This window comes from Lissotriton vulgaris, chromosome 5, assembly GCF_964263255.1.
Source record: "Lissotriton vulgaris chromosome 5, aLisVul1.2, whole genome shotgun sequence".
NCBI classification, from domain to species: Eukaryota; Metazoa; Chordata; class Amphibia; order Caudata; family Salamandridae; genus Lissotriton; species Lissotriton vulgaris.
Genome location: NC_141693.1, coordinates 620,825,583 through 620,849,688, shown reverse-complemented (window position 1 = coordinate 620,849,688; position 24,106 = coordinate 620,825,583). Strand labels below are relative to the sequence as shown.

Here is a 24,106-nt window from a genome sequence, read left to right as displayed (position 1 = left end):
GCCTGAGCCCTTTTTCAAGGGAGAACTCTACAATGAAAAACGGAATAAAGCCAGAATCAGTAATAAAGTTACATAAAAATAAACATAAAAAAATGTCTCACACTTGTAAATACCCTAAATCAACCGTGGTTCTAGGAGAGAGTGTACCAAAAATGAGAAGAGTGCCGAGATCTGCAGAAAGAAAAAACGGAAATTCGAAGTGCTACCAAGAAGAAACCGTATCCCAAAGGTATTTCAAAGTTACAAGCCTATGGAAAATCCTGATGTGCCCAAAGATTCGTGTATACAAATTCATGATTCAAGAGTTTGAAAAAGTGAGATCGTCGTGTTCATTAGTATAGAAATGAAAGGGAACTTCCCCGTAAAGTACTTACTCGATGTTTAGAAAAAAGTGTCTCGCGGAGGACCAGCGGGACGGCGGTGCATTAAGTCAGCGTGCGCGTGTGAGTTAAGTATCAGAAGTAGTAAACAAGGAAGAGGGTGAGTGGCGCGTAGGTGGTAAAAATGAAAGAAGGACCATGCAGGGTTGAGGGAAACAGAAAGAAACGGTCGCCATGATGGACTGGTGTAAGATCAAACAATTACAAGTGGACAACAATATAAACATAAACATGCAGAGATGTTCAAATAATGAACAGAAACAGTGTAATTAAAGGTAACATAGAAATTCAATGCGATCATTCAACCCGTTGGGAACCATGGTGGCAAGAAATCGGATCCAGAAGTTTTCTCGCTTCAATAGATTGATCTTATTGTTCTGGCTGGGTTGAACTTGTTCCAAAACTTGGAATTTGAGTTGGGACACTGTATGTCTAAATTCGGTAAAGTGAGAAGCCACACTCGATTTCTGATTATTGGTCCGAATGTTACTTTTATGTTCTAAAATCCTCGTGCGGATTTTTCTCTCGGTGTGACCCACATAGCATTTACCACATGGACATTTAAGAAGGTAAATGACGTTGTTGGAATTACAGGTGGCATTTACTTTGAGTCTGATGGAGTGTCCTTTCATCGGATGGCATATAGTGTTTCCAGTAATACAATTGTTGCAGTTTGAGCAGTTGTGACATGGTCTCAGACCCTTGTATACCATGGGTTTATCTGACTGATTAGGGTTACATAGAAGTTCTTTCAGGTTTCTCCCCCTAGTGTAAGCAAAAATGGGTGGTTGTTTGAAGAGACCCATAAAGTCTGGTTCTAGTGTCAAGATGGGCCAATGTTTTCGAATAATGGATTGAAATCTGTTCGAAATGTTAGAGTATTTAGACACCACGACCAGCCGGTCTGATGGATCTTTGACTTTGGGTTGCAGCAAAGCAGACCTACTTGTTTTCTCACATCTTGACATTGCTAAATCCAGTATCGGAGGAGGGTATCCTCTATTTTTGAGTCGTTCAAGGGTGTATTTCATCTGCCTTTTGCACTGATTAGGATCCGAAACTATGCGTTTGATGCGCAATAATTGCGCGTATGGTAAGTTGTTCTTCAAACCAGGACGGTGAAAACTTTTATAGTGGAGGGTAGAGTTTCGATCTGTTGGTTTTTGGTATACTGTGGTGGACCATTCACCGGTGTTCCTGTGAATTTCAACATCTAGATAATGAACTTGTTTTTCACTGTAGTCCCAAGTGAATTGTATTCTCTGATTGAATTGATTCCATGTATTGAGAAAGGTATTGAGAGACTCCGTGGTGCCCTCCCACAGGAGGAAAATGTCGTCAATGAACCGCAGAAATAATCTGCCGTGATCCTTCCAGCTCTTTTGTGATAGAATGTGAGACTCCTCAAATTGCTTCATGTAGAGATTGGCATAGCAAGGAGCTGCCGAATTTCCCATGGCAGTGCCGTTGAGTTGTAAAATCCATTTGTTGCTGACTGTGAAGTAACTATGGTAGAGTGTAAATATAGTTAAATGCATAAGAAAAACTTTCAGGTCTGCATCTAGCTCTGATGCGGATAGGATGTTCTCTATGGCTTCAATACCCCCATCGTGGGGGATGGATGTATATAAGGCACATACGTCCACCGTGCACATGATGAGCTGAGTGTGTTTTAGTTCATTCAAGATAGGTTCAATTTTTAAAAGAAAATCCGTTGTGTCTTTGACATGTGATCCTGTAGCCTGAACAAAAGGTTGTAAGTATCTGTCCAAAAATTTGCCCACATTCTCATGTAGGCTGCCTCTGGTCGACACTATGGGTCGAAAAGGAGGGTGTGTGGGGTGCTTGTGCATCTTGGGAATCATGTAAAGAGTTGGTGGTTTGGGATTAGATGGAGTCAGGAATCTCCAGGTTTTTTCATTGATTGTGCCTTGGTCAAAAGCTTTTTTGATGATGAGTGTTAAATCTTGGGAATACTCTTTGGTGGGATCTCCAGGTAGGAGATCATAGGTATCTCTGTCATTAATGTGTAGGTCCAATTGTTGATCATAAAAGGTGGTGTCCATGATGACAAGGGCACCTCCTTTGTCAGCATTTTGAAATGTGATGGATTGGTTGTTGGCCAACTGATTCAAAATATTTCTCTCTTTCCGGGTCAGGTTTCCTCGTTTTATGGTGGATTGAAAAGGCAGTTTTGAAATGTCTTGTTTAATCAGATTTTCAAAGGTGTCTATAATTTTGTGGCTTTGAGGTGCCAAAAATACACTGTGTGGTCTTAATCCTCTGAGCATGTCATCTTCATCACTGGGTGTCGTTGTGATATTCGTGAAGTAATGTCTTAAACGAATGTTGCGAACAAGTTTGAATGCACTTACTTCCAACTCCAGGGTGTTGATAGCGGTGGTTGGAACAAAGGATTGACCCTTTTGTAGGGTATTGATTTCTTCATTCGTTAAAGTTGTGGAAGAGATGTTAATAACAAGATTATCTTGATTATTTAGCGTCTGCCCTTGGGTTTCTTCTTCGTTTGTGGAGGTGTTTTTTCTATATCCTCTGCGGGTTTTTCCCCCCCGGGATCTTTTTGTTGGTCCAGACCTAATTCTAAAAAATGAACAGAGGGATCGGTGGAAGTGCTCGGAGTTTGTGAATCTGTGCTCGCGGCTGTGCGTGTGGGTCGAGATCTGGTGTCTTCTTCTGAAGACGATGTTTCCGTGGCTGATGTGGCGTTGTATGGTTTGTTAGAGCGTCGGCGGGCGTACACCTCTGCCCAGGTGTACACCTCGCCGAGCTTATAGTCAATAGTATCCCTTTTGAACTTGCGTAATTTTCTCTCCTGCGTTTCACGGGTGTGTTTGTCAAGTTGGATGTTGATATCTTCCAGCATTTTATTCAATTCTTCGGCAGTCACGGTATCGGTCAGTTCCTTTTTGACATTTGATATCTCTCTTGTTAATTCCTCCAAGGATTTGGACAGTTCCTCAACGATCAATAGAATAAGATCGAGGGAACATTTGTTCAGTATCGAATACCAGCGTTCTACAAATTGTATGTTGTTCTTGCAGAGAAGGGGTTTGAGTGGGACCCTCAAGCCCCTGGGGATCCGTTGCACCCGATGGTACCTTATCAGGGTGCTCGCATGTAGCTTCTGGTTAGATTCCTTTTTCAAAAGATAGAGTAGTTGTTTGAGGTTGCTTTCCGCACTGCGGGTGTTGCCAGGTGCGGTGACTTCTTCTTGGATTAAATTATAAATTTTGCTCGCATCTTCCATAGTATATGCGAATGTGGTTGCTTTTTGGTCAGTCATTCCTGACACGGTGTCAAAATTCATCTTGAGGCGCGTGCTGAGGTCCGGGGACAGATAATGTAGAACGTGAACAGAGAGGGAGCTCGCACAGCGTGTTTATTCTGAATGGTAATGCCGAATGAAGAGTTGTAGGGTGCAACTAGAGTAGAACACTGTCTGGCCAGGCAGCGTGAGGTAAACAATGAATCAAGGGTCCCCCTACTGGGAGGGGAACGCTCCAGTGCACAACCAAAATGGACCGTAGTCTAATTCCATCAACAAATTCATCAACCAGTTTGTATGTGAGATTTCACAGTTTAATGTTTCAAACTGAGTATTTACTTGTGCTCATATATCCTTTTTCATCTTTGTATATCAAACCAAGATTGTGTTATGGCACACTTAATAAATCCATATTTATAATCCTCAATAAAGATCCCGATGCATTTCGGGCCTGAGCCCTTTTTCAAGGGAGAACTCTACAATGAAAAACGGAATGAAGCCAGAATCAGTAATAAAGTTACATAAAAATAAACATAAAAAAATGTCTCACACTTGTAAATACCCTAAATCAACCGTGGTTCTAGGAGAGAGTGTACCAAAAATGAGAAGAGTGCCGAGATCTGCAGAAAGAAAAAACGGAAATTCGAAGTGCTACCAAGAAGAAACCGTATCCCAAAGGTATTTCAAAGTTACAAGCCTATGGAAAATCCCGATGTGCCCAAAGATTCGTGTATACAAATTCATGATTCAAGAGTTTGAAAAAGTGAGATCGTCGTGTTCATTAGTATAGAAATGAAAGGGAACTTCCCCGTAAAGTACTTACTCGATGTTTAGAAAAAAGTGTCTCGCGGAGGACCAGCGGGACGGCGGTGCATTAAGTCAGCGTGCGCGTGTGAGTTAAGTATCAGAAGTAGTAAACAAGGAAGAGGGTGAGTGGCGCGTAGGTGGTAAAAATGAAAGAAGGACCATGCAGGGTTGAGGGAAACAGAAAGAAACGGTCGCCATGATGGACTGGTGTAAGATCAAACAATTACAAGTGGACAACAATATAAACATAAACATGCAGAGATGTTCAAATAATGAACAGAAACAGTGTAATTAAAGGTAACATAGAAATTCAATGCGATCATTCAACCCGTTGGGAACCATGGTGGCAAGAAATCGGATCCAGAAGTTTTCTCGCTTCAATAGATTGATCTTATTGTTCTGGCTGGGTTGAACTTGTTCCAAAACTTGGAATTTGAGTTGGGACACTGTATGTCTAAATTCGGTAAAGTGAGAAGCCACACTCGATTTCTGATTATTGGTCCGAATGTTACTTTTATGTTCTAAAATCCTCGTGCGGATTTTTCTCTCTGTGTGACCCACATAGCATTTACCACATGGACATTTAAGAAGGTAAATGACGTTGTTGGAATTACAGGTGGCATTTACTTTGAGTCTGATGGAGTGTCCTTTCATCGGATGGCATATAGTGTTTCCAGTAATACAATTGTTGCAGTTTGAGCAGTTGTGACATGGTCTCAGACCCTTGTATACCATGGGTTTATCTGACTGATTAGGGTTACATAGAAGTTCTTTCAGGTTTCTCCCCCTAGTGTAAGCAAAAATGGTTGGTTGTTTGAAGAGACCCATAAAGTCTGGTTCTAGTGTCAAGATGGGCCAATGTTTTCGAATAATGGATTGAAATCTGTTCGAAATGTTAGAGTATTTAGACACCACGACCAGCCGTTCTGATGGATCTTTGACTTTGGGTTGCAGCAAAGCAGACCTATTTGTTTTCTCACATCTTGACATTGCTAAATCCAGTATCGGAGGAGGGTATCCTCTATTTTTGAGTCGTTCAAGGGTGTATTTCATCTGCCTTTTGCACTGATTAGGATCCGAAACTATGCGTTTGATGCGCAATAATTGCGCGTATGGTAAGTTGTTCTTCAAACCAGGACGGTGAAAACTTTTATAGTGGAGGGTAGAGTTTCGATCTGTTGGTTTTTGGTATACTGTGGTGGACCATTCACCGGTGTTCCTGTGAATTTCAACATCTAGATAATGAACTTGTTTTTCACTGTAGTCCCAAGTGAATTGTATTCTCTGATTGAATTGATTCCATGTATTGAGAAAGGTATTGAGAGACTCCGTGGTGCCCTCCCACAGGAGGAAAATGTCGTCAATGAACCGCAGAAATAATCTGCCGTGATCCTTCCAGCTCTTTTGTGATAGAATGTGAGACTCCTCAAATTGCTTCATGTAGAGATTGGCATAGCAAGGAGCTGCCGAATTTCCCATGGCAGTGCCGTTGAGTTGTAAAATCCATTTGTTGCTGACTGTGAAGTAACTATGGTAGAGTGTAAATATAGTTAAATGCATAAGAAAAACTTTCAGGTCTGCATCTAGCTCTGATGCGGATAGGATGTTCTCTATGGCTTCAATACCCCCATCGTGGGGGATGGATGTATATAAGGCACATACGTCCACTCTACCATAGTTACTTCACAGTCAGCAACAAATGGATTTTACAACTCAACGACATTTTCCTCCTGTGGGAGGGCACCACGGAGTCTCTCAATACCTTTCTCAATACATGGAATCAATTCAATCAGAGAATACAATTCACTTGGGACTACAGTGAAAAACAAGTTCATTATCTAGATGTTGAAATTCACAGGAACACCGGTGAATGGTCCACCACAGTATACCAAAAACCAACAGATCGAAACTCTACCCTCCACTATAAAAGTTTTCACCGTCCTGGTTTGAAGAACAACTTACCATACGCGCAATTATTGCGCATCAAACGCATAGTTTCGGATCCTAATCAGTGCAAAATGCAGATGAAATACACCCTTGAACGACTCAAAAATAGAGGATACCCTCCTCCGATACTGGATTTAGCAATGTCAAGATGTGAGAAAACAAGTAGGTCTGCTTTGCTGCAACCCAAAGTCAAAGATCCATCAGACCGGCTGGTCGTGGTGTCTAAATACTCTAACATTTCGAACAGATTTCAATCCATTATTCGAAAACATTGGCCCATCTTGACACTAGAACCAGACTTTATGGGTCTCTTCAAACAACCACCCATTTTTGCTTACACTAGGGGGAGAAACCTGAAAGAACTTCTATGTAACCCTAATCAGTCAGATAAACCCATGGTATACAAGGGTCTGAGACCATGTCACAACTGCTCAAACTGCAACAATTGTATTACTGGAAACACTATATGCCATCCAATGAAAGGACACTCCATCAGACTCAAAGTAAATGCCACCTGTAATTCCAACAACGTCATTTACCTTCTTAAATGTCCATGTGGTAAATGCTATGTGGGTCACACCGAGAGAAAAATCCGCACGAGGATTTTAGAACATAAAAGTAACATTCGGACCAATAATCAGAAATCGAGTGTGGCTTCTCACTTTACCGAATTTAGACATACAGTGTCCCAACTCAAATTCCAAGTTTTGGAACAAGTTCAACCCAGCCAGAACAATAAGATCAATCTATTGAAGCGAGAAAACTTCTGGATCCGATTTCTTGCCACCATGGTTCCCAACGGGTTGAATGATCGCATTGAATTTCTATGTTACCTTTAATTACACTGTTTCTGTTCATTATTTGAACATCTCTGCATGTTTATGTTTATATTGTTGTCCACTTGTAATTGTTTGATCTTACACCAGTCCATCATGGCGACCGTTTCTTTCTGTTTCCCTCAACCCTGCATGGTCCTTCTTTCATTTTTACCACCTACGCGCCACTCACCCTCTTCCTTGTTTACTACTTCTGATACTTAACTCACACGCGCACGCTGACTTAATGCACCGCCGTCCCGCTGGTCCTCCGCGAGACACTTTTTTCTAAACATCGAGTAAGTACTTTACGGGGAAGTTCCCTTTCATTTCTATACTAATGAACACGACGATCTCACTTTTTCAAACTCTTGAATCATGAATTTGTATACACGAATCTTTGGGCACATCGGGATTTTCCATAGGCTTGTAACTTTGAAATACCTTTGGGATACGGTTTCTTCTTGGTAGCACTTCGAATTTCCGTTTTTTCTTTCTGCGGATCTCGGCACTCTTCTCATTTTTGGTACACTCTCTCCTAGAACCACGGTTGATTTAGAGTATTTACAAGTGTGAGACATTTTTTATGTTTATTTTTATGTAACTTTATTACTGATTCTGGCTTCATTCCGTTTTTCATTGTAGAGTTCTCCCTTGAAAAAGGGCTCAGGCCCGAAATGCTTCGGGATCTTTATTGAGGATTATAAATATGGATTTATTAAGTGTGCCATAACACAATCTTGGTTTGATATACAAAGATGAAAAAGGATATATGAGCACAAGTAAATACTCAGTTTGAAACATTAAACTGTGAAATCTCACATACAAACTGGTTGATGAATTTGTTGATGGAATTAGACTACGGTCCATTTTGGTTGTGCACTGGAGCGTTCCCCTCCCAGTAGGGGGACCCTTGATTCATTAGAGTGTAGAAGTGTCATAGAGTGGTACGGAGGGTCATAGAGTGGTACGGAGGGTCATAGAGTGGGGAGTCGTACAGCAGAGGGTCGTAGAGTAGGGAGCGCGGAGTGGAGTCGAGTCGAGCAGCGTAAAGGCGACAAATCTTGTGACGTAGAGTTAAGTCAGGTGGACTGACAGAGTTGAGTAAACTGTTGTAGAGTGGATTGGAGTGGGGTAGAGCGAAATAAGGTTGAGTGGAGTGTCATGGAGGTGTAGAGTGACGTACAGTGGCGCACTGTGGAATAGAGTAGAGTGGAATGGCATAGAGTGAAGTAGAGGACCCTAGAGTGAAGGGGCATAGAGTGTTGTGGAGTGGAGTGATGTAGAGTGGAGTAGAGTGGCGTAAAGTGAGAGTAGAGCAGAGTGTCACAGAGTGGAGTGGAGTGGAGTGGCATATTGTGGAGTTGAGTGTTTTTTAGTGGTGTAGAGTGGAGTGGAATAGAGTGGTTTGGCATAAAGTAGAGTAGAGTGGCATGGAGTGGAGTAGATTGTCATGGTTCTAGGGTGGAGTGGCATAGAGTGGCAGAAAGTGGCATACAGTGGAGTGGCCTAGAGTAGCGTGGTGTAGAATGAAGTAGAGTGGCCTAGAGTGAAGTGGCATAGAGTATTGTAGAGTAGAGTTGCATAGAGTGGCATACAAATGAGTAGAGTGGAGTAGAGTAGAGTGTCATTGAGTGAAGTAAAATATAGTTAAGCGTCGTAGAGTGGAGTGGTGCACCATAGAGTGGAGTGGAGTACAGTGGAGTGGAGTGGCATAGAGTGGAGTAAAGTGGCGTGTCGAATAGTGGAGGTATTGAGAGTGGCATAGAGTGTCATAGAGTAGAGTGTTGTGTAGTGGAACAGCATAGAGTTGAGGGTGGTAGAGTGTCAGAGTGGAATGGAGTGTTCTATAGTAAAATGGCATATAGTGGTATAGAGTGGAGTGGAGTACAGTTCAGTGGCGTAGTGTGGAGAGGAGTGTCAACAGCGTAATATTGTAGAATGAAGTGCTGTAGACTGGAGTGGTGTAGAGTAAAGAAGAGTGTCCTAGAATAGAAAGGCGTAGAGTGGAGTGGGGCAAATTGGAGTATTCATAGTGTGGTGGATCACCACCATTATAAACAATGCATTTTCAGTTGAAAGGACCAGTACATTTGCACATACAGTTTTACTGATAAAACTATTGAGTACACAAATAATAATGTGTGAAAATGGCATCAACTACTGTATTGCTTTATTTTGTAACCTATTTGTTTCCATCAAACTTCAGAATTATAAAAAAAAGTGTGCTTCATTTGTGCTTTCCAAATTCTGACTTATTCCTAAATATTTGCACAGTTCATTTACAGACATTTATATTTTTTTTGTGTGCTAGAAAAAAAGCGTTCATTTCCCGCCTCAGTACCCAGTAGAATTGTTACATAAATCCTCTCATTTTGAAGTCAAAGAAAGAAAAGAAAACACCAAGCTCCCTCAGTAGACAGAGCCTGACATTTGACCTATGTCTTTGAATGCACAGCAAATGTGACAAGATAAGAACAAAATTAACAACCTGTTTATAGAAAGTGAGCACTACTGGCTGAATAGAGTAAACAGGCTATGTTCCATGGATAGGACAAGGACATGCTGGACCGCCTAAGAGAAATAAAGCCAGCAAACAAATAGCAAGCAAATGTGAATTGCAAACCACAAAGTCAATGGTAAGCAATAGGCAGAGTGCATTCCTAGGGAAGCTTTCAGAATCTCCCCAAGAACTCTTTGCACAACCAGACAGCTCTGCTGTTTGAGAGGCTTCGACCTTAAATCAAATTAGCAAAATATCCCCGTTTTAATCAACTGGGATTTGGTAGCAGGGTAGTGGCATGAAAGGGGCATCCCCTCTTAACACCCAATTTTAATGGAATGTTTTATTTATTTATTTTTTTATTTTTGGAGTTTTCTATAGCGCTGGCCAGACCCGAGGGTATCGGAGCGCTTTACATATAGTCTGGGAAAAGCAGGTGCGAAGATAGTCAGTATAACATAAACAGGGTTCGTATAAGTTCATAGATTAGCATAGAGGTCTTCCGCCTGGGGGGCGGTTTTGAGGTAGTGTTTTCGAGGTAGTGCGAGTTCCATGTTGCGTTCTAGAGGTAGAGTTCGGGAACGCGCTGTTGAGGTAGAGGGTTTTTAGGCGATTCTTGAATTCTGGAAAGGAGGGGGTAGTTCTGATGTCCACTGGGATGCAGTTCCAAATTTTTGGGGCGTTGCCGGCAAATGAGCGGCTGGCTGTTTTTTGTTTCCGGGTTTTCAGGGGGATGAGTAGTAGGGAGTTCGAGCTTCTGAGATTTCTTGATTGACCCGCTTTCTTGAGCTTGGAGGCTAAATATTCCGGTTTCCCTGTGTGTAGGGCTTTGTGTGTTAGGCAGGCTGTTCTGAAGTTTGCACGCATTTCCACTGGGAGCCATTTAAGATTTTTGAGTGCGGGGGATATGTGGTCAAATTTCCTTGCACCTGATATCATTCTGGCTGCTGCATTGAGGGTGGTTTTCAGTGGCGCTAGGTGGGATTTGGCTGTGCCGGATAGGGTTGCGATCCCATAGTCCAGTCTGGACAGGACCAGTGCTTGGGTGGCTTGTTGGAGATCTTTTTGTGGGATGTGAGGTTTGATTTTATTGAGGAGTTTCAGGTTAAGGAAGGCGCTTTTCGCGGAGCTCTTGATGTGGTTAGACATAGTTAGTTTATGATCCAGGGTGATTCCAAGTGACTTTACTGAGTTGGTCAGGGTGAGATTTCCTTTGAGAATGTCGATGGCTTTCACCCATTCGGTCATTTGTGGGTTGTTGTCTTTGTTGGAGATGAGGAGGATCTCGGTTTTGCCTTGGTTGAGTTTGAGGTGATTTGATCCTAGCCAGTCTTGGATTTCTTTTAGCGTGTTGTTGAGCCTTAGAATGTCGTTATAGGAAGTAGCTTCTATGTAGATCTGTGTGTCGTCCGCGTATAGATGGAAAGGAATGTTGGCTTTCTTCAGTATGGTGGTGAGAGGGACCATGTATATGTTGAACAGTTGAGGGGAGAGAACGGATCCTTGGGGGACCCCTCTGGTCACTGGGAGAGGGTCGGATGTGAAGGATTTTATTTTTACTGTTTGGAAGCGGTTCTGAAAGAAGGAGTCAAACCATTTCAGGACCACGTCGTCCGCACCTACTCGTTCTTTGAGGGCCTTAATGAGGAGCTTGTGGTCAACCGTGTCAAACGCCGCTGACAGGTCAAGGAGGATGAGTATGCAACACTGATCAGAGTCAAGGGAGTTGCGGATGTCGTCTACTATGTTCAGGATTGCGGTTTCGGTGCTGTAGCCTTTTCTGAAGCCTGATTGGTTTTGATCAAGAAGGTTGATGTTGTCGAGCTGGTTGTTGAGTTGGCATAGTACGCACTTTTCTAGGATTTTGGCTAGGAAGGGTAGACTTGAGACTGGTCTGAAATTATTTAGGTCGTTGGGGTCTAGACCTTGTTTCTTTAGGAGGGGAGTGACCTGGCCGACTTTGAGGCAGTCCGGGATGATGCCAGATTTTAGGGAGCTGTTGTATGTAGGGAATGTATTAAAGGTTTGTTGTTGTAGCTACACTCCTACCATGGATATAATGCAAATTCTTTAGAGGTCTCTCATTCACAAAATTGAAGCTATCATGTGGTACAGCTCCCACTTTGAAAATGAGTTAATTTGGCATTGGGGGAGCAGACCTTGGTGCTGAAGACCACTGCTTAAAAAAAAATTGGCATGTACATTAGTCCAGTTTTGGAACACATTCCAAGTGTCGGTGATGGGAAGGGTAGCTCTGAGTAAGATGGTGCTCCTGCCGTGCTGTCTGTACACGATGCAGAATTCTGTGATTTCCTGAGGGCTATGTTCATGGAACTCTATAGCTTATTGGTACCATTAGTGTGCGCTAGCAGGAGGAGCATGGTCAAATTAGATATTCTGAAACTGGACCCCGACGAGAGCAGTCTGGGTCTCCCAGATTTGCAGCTCTATCATCTTGCAGGACTTCTGCAGTAGGCTCTGCGGTGCACTGAAGGCCCTAACTGTGAAAACGCTTGTTGGCCAGCCTGGTGGATGACAACACCCTCCCGAAGCTGCTAATGAGTGGTGCAGGGGTGCCAGCGGACTGCCCCCGCATAGCGAGGCTGGTGGCTGCGGCATGGGAGCAAGTGGTTCGGAGGGCTTTACGTAAGGCCCAATATGCGACTGCTCCCTCTGTGGTGTTATTTTCTAATTATTATTTTTATTAGGTCAGATATGATCATTACACATACAAACCAAAAAAGAAAATGAATAACTTGGGGGAATGGCCCTACTGCAAATAGATAATCACAAATAAAAGATTGAGCTTGTCGTACAGGGATGGAACAACATAATATATAAAAAATACAATGTGAAAGAAGTGTCGCAGACTCTGCAAAAGAACATAGCTAGGTTAAACAATAGAAACATACCCGTTCTATAATATATCAATTATAGGGTCCTAAAAGTTAGTTTAAACATTACTCTGGGATCCCAATTGAATCTAACCCAAATTCTATCCAGTCTTTTTAGGGAGCTGATACCTCTGGCTTTGGCCTAGGCCAGTTTGGACTTGTATACTTCCCGACTGACAGCCCACCATTTGGCTATTCCCGGTGGAGATGGGGGGACCAATGCCCTGGCGACACAGAGCCTAGCAGAAACAATTATTAAGAAAGCAGCCATCTTAAATCAAGATTGAATTCTGTTTTGTATCCCATCATAATCAACATAGGAGTAAGCTGTAACTTCATTTCCAAGGCAAGTAGTTGTTAGTTGAGTCACCCTTTCCCAAAATTCCTGGAAGGCAAATCATGTAACACACGTGTAGAATATCTGCTGCTGAGCAACCACGCTTAGAATAATTAGTCTTATAAGCACCTATGTTCCCACCCCATTTTGAATTGTTTTCCAATGTGCAAAACATACAAATAGTCTTGAATTGCAGTGTTAGGTTTATAGAGTGCACTGAACCATCGACACTCTCGAGGGCACTATGAATTTCAGATGGAAAGATCTCAGAAGAAAGCATCCTGTTTCACTCGGCCGCTAGTAGTTGGCTATCAACGAGCTTATGTTGACAGAACCCTTGGTAGATTGCGCTAATTAAAGATTTCCTAAGTGTCTTATGTAAGCAAGATATTATGTCAGAACCTACCAGATCGATTGGGTACTTGCAACCTGATACAAAATAATCCTGTATCTGTAAACAAAAAAATGTAAATGAAGAAGGAGATCAGCTTTGTGTGGTGGTTGAAACCCTTCAAGCAAATGCAGTCCTTGTTGGATATGACACAGTGGCTGGAAGGCGGGGGCAGAACAGCAGGCGACTTGTATTTGAACTGTACCTTCATCACTATGACAGGTTCTGCCATACTGTTTAGGGAAGCACCGTGGCACTTCCTGCACTTTGTGAAGCTCTCCTGCACAGCTCAGGGGTCTGGTCGACCTTTTCTGAAGAGCCGGTGAATCCTGTACACTTGGGGTCAAATTGGACCTAGGCAAAAAAGTAGGGGACTCATTTCCCAGCTATGAATTGCACTGAAGGCTGACAGATGCATAGAACTGGGACATGTCCCCACTGTTTGGTCGGCGGATCTGGGCACCCTCTCACGGACACCAAGTGGAAGCAGGCCCACACCCAGATGGAGGACACTGCAAGTAACGCGAGCTTCAAGCGCACGCAGTTTTATTATTTGCACCGGGCATATCTCACACCACAGAGGTTAAACAGGATTTTCCCTGGTCGATCGGCCACATGCCCTAGGTGCGCGATATCTCCAACAGATTTTCTACACATGACGAGGAGTTGTGGGGGGCGTGGCTTGGTGCCGATGATGGTGGCCGCCTAAGCAGTGGGCTCCGCAACCAAGCCCCCAAAGATCCTGATTAAACAGACCTCGAGACCCCTGACACCCGCTGGAAGGAGGGGGAAGGTGTAGCCCCCATGGGTCAGCGATCTACGGCTGGAGCCTGGCCCGTGGACCCGAAGAGGCTCTTTCACGGACTGGCCGATGCGGTGTGAGAAGTGAAGCCCAAGTTGGCGACCGTGGAGGAAAAACTAAACTCCGAGCGGCCGCGGTTGTGATGAAGGCTGAGGGTGGCGGCGACTTCCGACCCACAGTGCTGCGAGCAGTGGTGACACCCGGAGATCTCTCTGACACCGAGTGAGCGGTGAGCGGGAAGCAAGGTCATACCAGACGACGGCTACGGAGCGGCTGGGACCTGCATGGAGATACACCGGGAGACTTCGGAATATCCCTGTGAGAGCAGACGGCCGTGGGAGCGACTGCCCCGGCGCTGGGGAGCGCAGTGGAGAGCGGCTGGGAGCTGCGAAGAGCGGGAACTTGGAAACTGGGACGCTCGTGTGAGCGGGCCCGCTGGTGGTGGAGCGGGGAGATCCGTATTCAGGCACAGGCTGGCCGACAAGAGACGGTGAGAGGCTGCAGCTAGGGTCGTGAATAGCCGCTGGAGTGCGTGGCGCGGACCCCGCTTTCACCGATCCATAGAACAGCATCGGGGGCTTGGCACCACTGGAGGGCGCATGGAATGTACCCTGGAGTAGCGGCTCTGTAGAGTGTATGGCTGGAGGTGGAGGGCGGCCCTGCTGGTGGTTGGAGCTACACCGCATATTCGGAAAAGCACACTGAAGCCAGTGGGAGAACAATACTAGGAACTAAGTGCAGTGAGAGGCCCGGTCTGGGTATACACAGGGGAAGATGGCGACCAACGCAACTGCGTGTCAGGGGATACCTGAGGACCCCAGAAGAGGATGAAGAGGGGAAGCTGGCAGCATTCATCATCGTTACTGGCGCTGGCACCTGGACGTTCAAGGCCTAGACAGACGCTGGCTGAGGCATTACCCCACCCATTGATAACATCTCGAGCCTGGGACCGGATCGGCCAGATTGCGAATCCGGCGGAGTGAGGAGCCGCGGCCCTTGGGGGCTGTAGCAGGCGGGGGCCCCTGGAGCTACACTATAAACAAGTGAGGGGAGAAAAAACGAAAAAAAGTAAATAAATTAAACACTAATTACGAGGACAGGGCAAGTGACTATCTCCACCGCTGGGCCTGAACATGGCTCAGCCTCCGTCGGAAAGCGAAATGCCTGATCAAGGGGAGCAAGCAGATCCTGAGCACCTACAGGATCCCCGCCTGCAGCATGAGCTAGATAGAATCCTGAGTGCTATAGCGGACTCCTGCTTGGCGCTTCAACAGGACATAGCACAGGTGGCCACAGGATTGGGCTTGCTGAGGGCCGATCATGGTAAATTGGCCGACAGAGTCAAATTAGTGGAGGAAGCACTTCAAACCATCGAACCATCACAGAAGGACCTCAAAGCCACCATGACTAATGTATTGGAGCGTATCGATGCATTGGAAAGGAGGGCAGAAGATGTCGAAGGACGCAATCGCAGAAACAATATCCGTATAGTGGGTTTGCCGGAAAAAACGGAAGGGCAGGACATGGTACAATATCTTGAAAATTGGCTTAAAACAGTGGTGGCTCCGGAAGGTCTATCTACCTTCTATACCTTGGAGCGAGCACACAGGGTGCCGGCTAGGCTACCTCAGCAGGGGTGGCCCCCATGGCCGGTGGTGGCCCGGCTGCTGCACTTCCGGGACAGAGACCTGCTGCTCCAGAAAGCACAAGTGGACGGCCCCTACCAAGTGGGGAATAGCAGGGTTAATATATTTCCGGACTACACATATGAAACCCAGCGTTGGCGAACCTCCTTTCTGGCCGTCAAGAGGGAATTGAGAAAAGAAGGGCTTCAATACTCCCTCCTTTCCCAGCTAAGCTGAGGATCATTGTGGATGGCAAACCGTGTTTTTTTGATACCCCAGATGACGCCTGTGCTTGGCTGGAACGGTACAGAGATGGGAAGGACGACAACGAACTAAGGGCATGAATATCCACAGAAATCGCGAAGGATTCGTAACAGACAGCGGGGCCTGAGGAGACCCTCTTCGCCGCAGACGGAAGCAGAACGGCGAGACGTATTGGAAGTGGTATCTGCATTGTCGGGAACACAGGACTCTCTATCGATGGCTGGAACAGAATCGGAGAAGGACAACACTCAGAGACGGACAGTGTGCGCCTGCCGAAGGTCACGCCAGCAACAGCAGAGGGGATGTTGGATGAAGGGTAGTCACGCCTGGAGAGCTGGATGGGTTGAGAACACGGGACTACAGCGGACTCCTCTGATACAGGTTTTGGGGGTTGATTGATGCTGCAGGTAGGGTGGCAGCTGCGGTGTCCACTTATCTGGGGCTCGGTTGAACTTTGAGGAGTGTAGGAGTAGGGCGGCGGCCCATCGACACACAGTCCCCCCTTGTCGCCCTTAAGGCGTGCCCTCAGTGTCTGCTGTTTGGGCTTAGAAGTGTGCTAGAGTTTGTATTGGTTTGGATGGGAACTAGATGGTTGTTACTAGGTCCTGTTCTTGGGGGGGTGGGTAGTTGGGGGTGTTTGGAGGGGAGGTGGGGAGGGATAGTCACCGATGGGGACGCATAACCGCGATTTAAACTGCAATGGTTACTATTTGAGAATGGGTGATACCGCCGATTTACGATGCATTACCTGGAATGTGAGAGGGTTACATACTATGGCACGACGATATAAGAATCATGCCAACTTAGTCCGCAGGAGGGTACACATAGCTCTACTCCAGGAAACTCAGTTACCTAAGGCCGAGGGCGTGGTACTGCAGCGTAGATGGAGGGGCCAGGTGTATCACACCACATATTCAGTGTTTTCAAGAGGCGCTTCGATCTTGATTAGAGTGGGGGCCCCTTTTCAAGTGGTCCGACAGACGATAGACCCTGAAGGCAGGTTTGTGTCCATAGAAGGTAGGCTCAGAGGCAGGGATATAGCACTTTGTAGCATTTATGCGCCTAACGCTGATCAGTTGAGTTTCCTGGCGAAGCTGTCTGGTTCTTTGGCGCACTATCTCGCGAGCCCTTTGGTGATGGGTGGAAACTTCAAATCCATAACAGATATATCGCTGGATAGGTCGCATCCCCCATTGGCCGATTCCCCGATATATGGGCTGACCAAAGTTAGACTAGAATGGCAGACCAGGTGGTGTCTAATAGATGTGTGGCGTACACAACATCCACTGGACCGGGACTATTCCTATTTCTCTGGGATGCATGAACTGCATGTCAGGCTGGACACGGTGTTGTGCTCCCCCACAGTGATGCCCGCGGTTGTGCAGTCTGAATATTTGACTAGGACGATCTCCGATCATAATCCGTTGCTATTCACCATGCACTGGATGACCGGGATCTCAAGCAGCCCAACCCGGAGACTACGACCTGAAATGCTGGAAGACACGGATTTCCAAAGTGCAGTGAGGGAGGGGATCACCCATTATTTTGATGAAAACGCTGGCTCAACCGCCACAATAGTGCGCAGAGCCTGGAAGAGCACAAGAAACACGAGGTTCCAACTAGTGCATTTCTATATTCTCCATAGAGCTTACTTGACGCCAGGAAGGATCCGGAAATATTTTAAGGAGGAAGAGGCGGCGTGCCCCAGATCTGCACGAGCCGGGGTAGAATTAGAACACATGCTATGGTCTTGCCTGGTGATGGGTTCCCACTGGGAGGAGGTGGGAGAGGTCCTAAACACGGTTATGGAGAGACAACTGACATTTGATATAGCCACTAGTGTTCTACACTGGTTTCCACATACATCAAAAAACAAAGTAACGAGTAGATTTGTAGATATGTAACTCATACTGGCGAAGCGAGAAATCACAAAACATTGGAAGGAAACAGTAGGACCTAGCAGCAGGAGATGGAGGGGTGAGTTCATAAAGTGGGCAAGCAGTGAGAGCACACTGAGATACCAACAGGCCAGACGGCGGAACAATGACAAAGCGTTGGAGGAAGCAATGGCATGGGAGACGTTAGTGCAGGCATTACAAGAGTGCTAAACACAGGATGAATGAGTAGACATGGCAATGACAAAGGGGGTGTCCGAGCCATAACAGGTACATCAAGAGACTAAAATACAGTGACTCCTGCATACACATGACAGAAGGGATTGATACTGCAGTGCACGTCGGTGACGAGGGATGGGGAGTGGGGAGGGGGAGCAGTAAACGTTAAGGGAAGTTGAGGGTATGCAAATAGACGGGCGCTGTTTATTATGGTTGAGTAATTGCAATGCACTAATTGTATGTCATAACATGTAACGAACAATGGATGGGAGATTATTGCTGGAATTAAGATGTTATAGTGACTATTGGTTCGTTTGTATATGTGCGAGAACTGTACAAAAACCCAATAAACTACGTTTTGAAAAAAAATTGGAAAAAAAATGACGAGGAGTTGTCCATAGCTGGATGAATACTGGGTAAGAGTGGTGCATTGCCTGCTCTGACTGTTGCAACTCCCCAAAGCGGGAGCAAAATGGGAGATCAATTTGTGTTGTTGGGGCTAGTATTGGCTTGGAGGCGCATAACGATACATTGGATAGCCTCTGCCTCCCAGCTGTGGCGCACATGATTGTTGGAGCTGAGTAGGCTGTCGGTTGCATAGGAATGAAGGCTGCGGCGAGTGCATACTGATTAAAGCGCAGAGCTGGATTTCGGGCTCTGGGGAGAGATGGTGGAACGTTTGAGTACGGTGAGGGAAACGATTAAAAGTTCCCCTATGTGGTATCTACAGCTTTGCCTTAGACATGGATTAGTGCACGTGGAGTGTGCAGCTCACAGCTATGGGAAATGTCCCAAAGACTCTGCTCGGTGGAGTGCCGGAGGCTTGTGTTGGACCTTCCATGATTTGTACTACTGTGCTGAGTGTTGCTGATAAGGTGGGACACCCTGGGCCCACTTGCTGGGGCACCCCTTGGTGTGGGCTTTGTGAGACATCTCATTTAAATTGTGATTTTGACGAGCTCCTTGTGTTTATCTTTGCTGCAATATTTTGTTGTATCGTATTTTATGTCTCAAATATAGAAAATGCTAATAAAGACAACTTTAAACAAAACATGTTGGCATAAAGGGATTTTGAATGCAGAGACTGGTGCTTGAGGTCCCTCCTACCCCTCCTTCCTGCAATAACAGGCATACAAAAGGACTTCTGACTCAATAAATTTAAAGAGGTAGGAGTTTTGCGCCTCCCGGCAAAGGAGGATTTTGTGATGTGACTTATTAATACATCAGTCACATTGCAAAATGAAGGTGGGAAGGCAAAGCAGTCTGTTTGAAAAAAACGCAAAGTACTTCACTACTCCATTGAAATACATTTGGCCCTTAAAGTTTATAGGTTTCATAACTTGTGCCAAAATGATGAACTATGCTGCCCCCTCAAATGTAGCAAGAAGACATTGTAGCTGTACTTTTGTCCCAAGCTCCTACTTATTTTTACCGAGTTCTTGTACATTCAGGCAAAAAGAGACCTTCTCTATAAAAGCCTTTTGCTTCCCATCTGTCTCACTTTTGATACAACTGTTCTTCTCTCCCAAGGTTCAACAGTACTGGGTGGAAGACATGTACCTCAACAATCGCCTGGCCCTTCCAGTGAACTCAAGCCCAGCCGTGATATTCGCTCGCCAGAACTTCCAGGATGTGAACGACCAGCTCAGGTATCCCAGAAGCCTATAACTTTGCCTCCAGTGCGAATGAAAGCATGTGGCCATGGTGCAGGCACATCCATGTGTTCATGGATTCCCGCCAAGCAGTCAATTAATATAGCCTTATAGCCCGCCGTAGAGGGCTATACCGGCTATTAAAGGCCCTCTCCAGCGTTAAAGGCCCGAGCCGAAGGCGAGGGCCTTTAACAAGGGAGAGGGGCTTTAATAGCGGTATAGCCCATCTACGAAGGGCTATAAGGCTATTAGAACATTCTGTCACTAGAGGACAGAATGTTCTAACAGAAAACAAAGCCTTTTGGGAGCATGAGGGGATTGGAATCCTCTCAGGCTCCCTGAACCTTTTGTTCACAGCCAGAGCTGTGAACAAAGAAACATTGGAATGTTGGAGCTCCAGGCTTATACCAGCCATTATAAGCCCAGAGCACTCCATTGTTTTCAATGGAGCTCCCAACATTCCAATGTTCTAATAATTTGTAACATGAGCCTTTTTATGGAATGCACAATAAGGTCCAAAACTCACCCTTACTCTTCTGTTTGAGTTGGGACCAGCAATATGTGCTAGAATCATCCCACTTGGCATGTAAACATACCGAGACTAAGGGCAGGCAGGTCTACCAAGAGCTTAATTTTTAAAAAACATACAAGTGAAGGGGCCGGAAGAGCTTCATAGGAGTGCGTCATCTACACTGCCAAATGCCAGGGTTGCTGAATATCAAGGCTGACTGGTCCTGATTCCACCTCAAGCATCTTGAAAATGAAACCTGGTCACAAAAAAAAGAGGCGTAGAAAGGGGGAGGTGATCCGTCTCCAGTGGCTCGAGTTGTGGGGCGGCACACCCCCACATACTACTACCTGTGGGACAGCAAACACAGGAGACCACCCCGCAGGTAAGATTCGCAAAAGGTCTCGCTACTCCATTGAAAACATAATGCTGGTGCCCACTCCCAGAAGCCACCAGCAGAAATAAGTACTGAGTTGAGCTCTGGGAGACCTCAGACTGGTCATGTCAGATGTCGCTTATTTGTCAGTTTTTTCAATTATTGATATTAGTATGATTACTATCATTTGAATTAAGTCCTTATATCAACCAATTCCTGTTTCTAAGATCCACATTACAAACAGCCTCCCATTGCTTCATTTGTAAAAAAAGAAATACCAAGGCTCTTGTAAGGAGGCCACTGCAGCTTGCACCACACACTGCCCCTGCCATGCCGTCAATGACAGTAGCAACACAACTACTCACCATCACACTCCAACAATTGTGACAATTTGGCCAATTCAAGGCCCCTAAAGCTATAAAAAAAAATGGCTTGGGCGCAGGTAATAGTTGTTTTTAATGTATATTGAATTAATAATTAACTGTTGTTGTGGTTATCTCTAAATTAATCAGAAAGTGACACCTTGTGGCAGACTGTCACAAGCCCTGGTTTTCATAATTAAGTGGCGGTCCAGAGCATCGGAAACTACGGGCTCAAATTAAGCCCTGCCTCCTCCCCAAAAAAATAAGAAAGGGCAAAATGTCAACAAAGAGTATCAAGCTGTTCATAAATATTAATTCCTAAAGTGAAGCACAGTGTGAACCTGAAGATTCTTAATGCTCATTTCAAATCTAGATAAAGGTACTAGTGCTCAAACGTTATCAACACTTTCTTACATTACATCCTTGATTACTACTGGTCGGTAGATAACACCCACTAGAAGTAGAACATACCACACTGTGTAAAATTCATTGGAACGGGCTACAGACGGTGGCAGACAATTTGTTTCTAATATATTTTATTGTTATTTAAAATATAAAAGCAGTGCAATAGCAGCGTTGAGCAGAATATGACAGAGCAGAAAATAAATAGATTAAATTATCAATTTCTAATTCCATCATGGTACAACACATTCCAAACAGAAGCACTTCTGAAAAAATTCAAATGCCATGAACTCTGGCACACTCTACACTCCCCTACCATAAATCCCGGCAACCACACTCACAGCAATATCAGTGTTTGTGAAATCAATCAACTCATGAGGTTCACAGGTACACTCAAATCCATGAAAGTCACACCTTCAGGTTCCTAATTCTTCACCACCTACGGTTGAACCCACCTGCCCTGCTAGATGGTGGGTGGTCGTGAGCTAAATTGATCCCCAATTCTGGTCCTCCAAAGAGCATCCCACCTAATTTACTCGGCCTTTAAGCAATCTTAACAAGTTTACCAAATGCAGGACCTCCCCCAGGAAACTGGCAGTGAGTCAGTGCCGTAACACGGGCCCCCGCAGCCCCCATGGTGCGGGGACACCCAAGCCCCAGGTGGCCACCTCAGCACAGTATTTTGGCAGGAGAGTTCCTTACTGAGTCCGGAGGGGGGCTCACCGCGTACCTTGCAGGGAGGCCCTCTCAAGTTTCATTACGCTAGTGCAGCGAGCTAACGTCGACCATCCATTATCCCTCATGCACTCAGTCCCAGTAATTTAGTTTATTATTTGATGGATCAGTTAGTGGTCTAAACATCTCTGCTCAAATTATGAGGTCCTCCACTAGCCTGTCGTCTCGCGAGCACGCTTCATCAAGGACTTCTCTGCTGTAGCCCTTTACACCATATTCTCAACCTATTTGTCAACCCCTGGCAACTGAGTTCTGAGCCTGTGAATTACTATCCTCCACTACATTGAGCACCACTAGTAACAGCTGAAATGTCCTGGCCATTTTCTCTTTCGTCCAAGCAAGCAGTGCCTAAATGTGAACTGTTTTGCTGGAGGCAAACTTAAAGCTGGTAGCAATTGCTTAACCGTTGATTGCAACTGAAAAACTGCTATACATTTACTTCATCATGGTTTTTTATAAACCTATTTCGAAGGAGAATCCTTAAACTTGTTCCCACACACATTCAAAGCACAAGACTCTCTTTTCTCCACCTACACAATCCTGGGTGGTCACTGTGACACCAGTGCATATGGATCCCGCCAAGTGCAGTATTCATAAGCTGCTTAACTACTGCACTATTCCACGTTTCAGAACTTAGAAGAGGGGGGCCACACTGTAACAACATGTCTTTTCCCCCCTTCCAAGTTACAAAAACTCAGAATACGCAGGGTTTACTCACACAATTAGTGCCATGTTTTGCCACACCATGTTTTAACCCACCAGGGTATGTATTACAGAAAGTGCTCTGCTTCTTGCATCCCCGAGAAATTTTTGTATTATAGAAGAGGTTGCATATAATTGTGTGCACCCCTTTTATAATATGGATTGTGCCAGTACAAATTGTGTGCTAACACGATTAAAATGAAACATTTCCTCAAGCGCATGGCCTGCAGGGGGATTCCTGCAATCCCTTCAAAGTGTGACTGGTTCGCCGCCAATAAATCACGGTGTTTCTTTTTGAAACAGTGGCCCTGTCTTTTACCAATGTGCTCTCCGTAGTGCAGGGTTGAAGTGTCAGAGTCCATGCCTGCATTCCCCGGTAGCTTGTCTCCTTTCTGGTAAAGAATTGGCTTGGTAGTTTAGTCTGCCCTGTTCCCATGATGCACTGGGCCAGGGACAGACTGATTTGCATATAGCCAGGTTCTGAGCTGGGATGGGGCAGTGAGATAAATAACGGTGATGGATCAAGCCCTGATCTTTGGACTGGGTAAGAGTGGTCTGCTCAATTCAGACACTCTGTTCATCACCACCCCCTTTTGTAAATCGATTTTGGCCACTATAGGTGTGGCAGGGTATACTCAGACATGAGTCCCTTTCTCACTGCTCCATCAGGATTCAAGCAAGCCGGGCCGAAGAGGCTGAAATGCCAGAAACCGGTCCCCGGTAGCTTGTCTCCTTTCTGGTAAAGAATTGGCTTGGTAGTTTAGTCTGCCCTGTTCCCATGATGCACTGGGCCAGGGACAGACTGATTTGCATATAGCCAGGTTCTGAGCTGGGATGGGGCAGTGAGATAAATAACGGTGATGGATCAAGCCCTGATCTTTGGACTGGGTAAGAGTGGTCTGCTCAATTCAGACACTCTGTTCATCACCACCCCCTTTTGTAAATCGATTTTGGCCACTATAGGTGTGGCAGGGTATACTCAGACATGAGTCCCTTTCTCACTGCTCCATCAGGATTCAAGCAAGCCGGGCCGAAGAGGCTGAAATGCCAGAAACCGGTCCCCGGTAGCTTGTCTCCTTTCTGGTAAAGAATTGGCTTGGTAGTTTAGTCTGCCCTGTTCCCATGATGCACTGGGCCAGGGACAGACTGATTTGCATATAGCCAGGTTCTGAGCTGGGATGGGGCAGTGAGATAAATAACGGTG

The 24,106-nt window shown here is 45.4% G+C and overlaps 1 protein-coding gene across 1 annotated transcript in view; it reads left to right on the top strand.

The window, feature by feature from the left end:
• Window positions 1–24,106, top strand: part of CHAT (choline O-acetyltransferase) — a 521,284-nt gene that overhangs the window by 161,049 nt on the left and 336,129 nt on the right. The window contains exon 3 of the mRNA XM_086920150.1: window positions 19,696–19,814. Within this exon, the coding sequence (XP_086776276.1) occupies window positions 19,696–19,814 (119 nt within the window). The remainder of the gene's footprint in view (window positions 1–19,695; window positions 19,815–24,106) is intronic.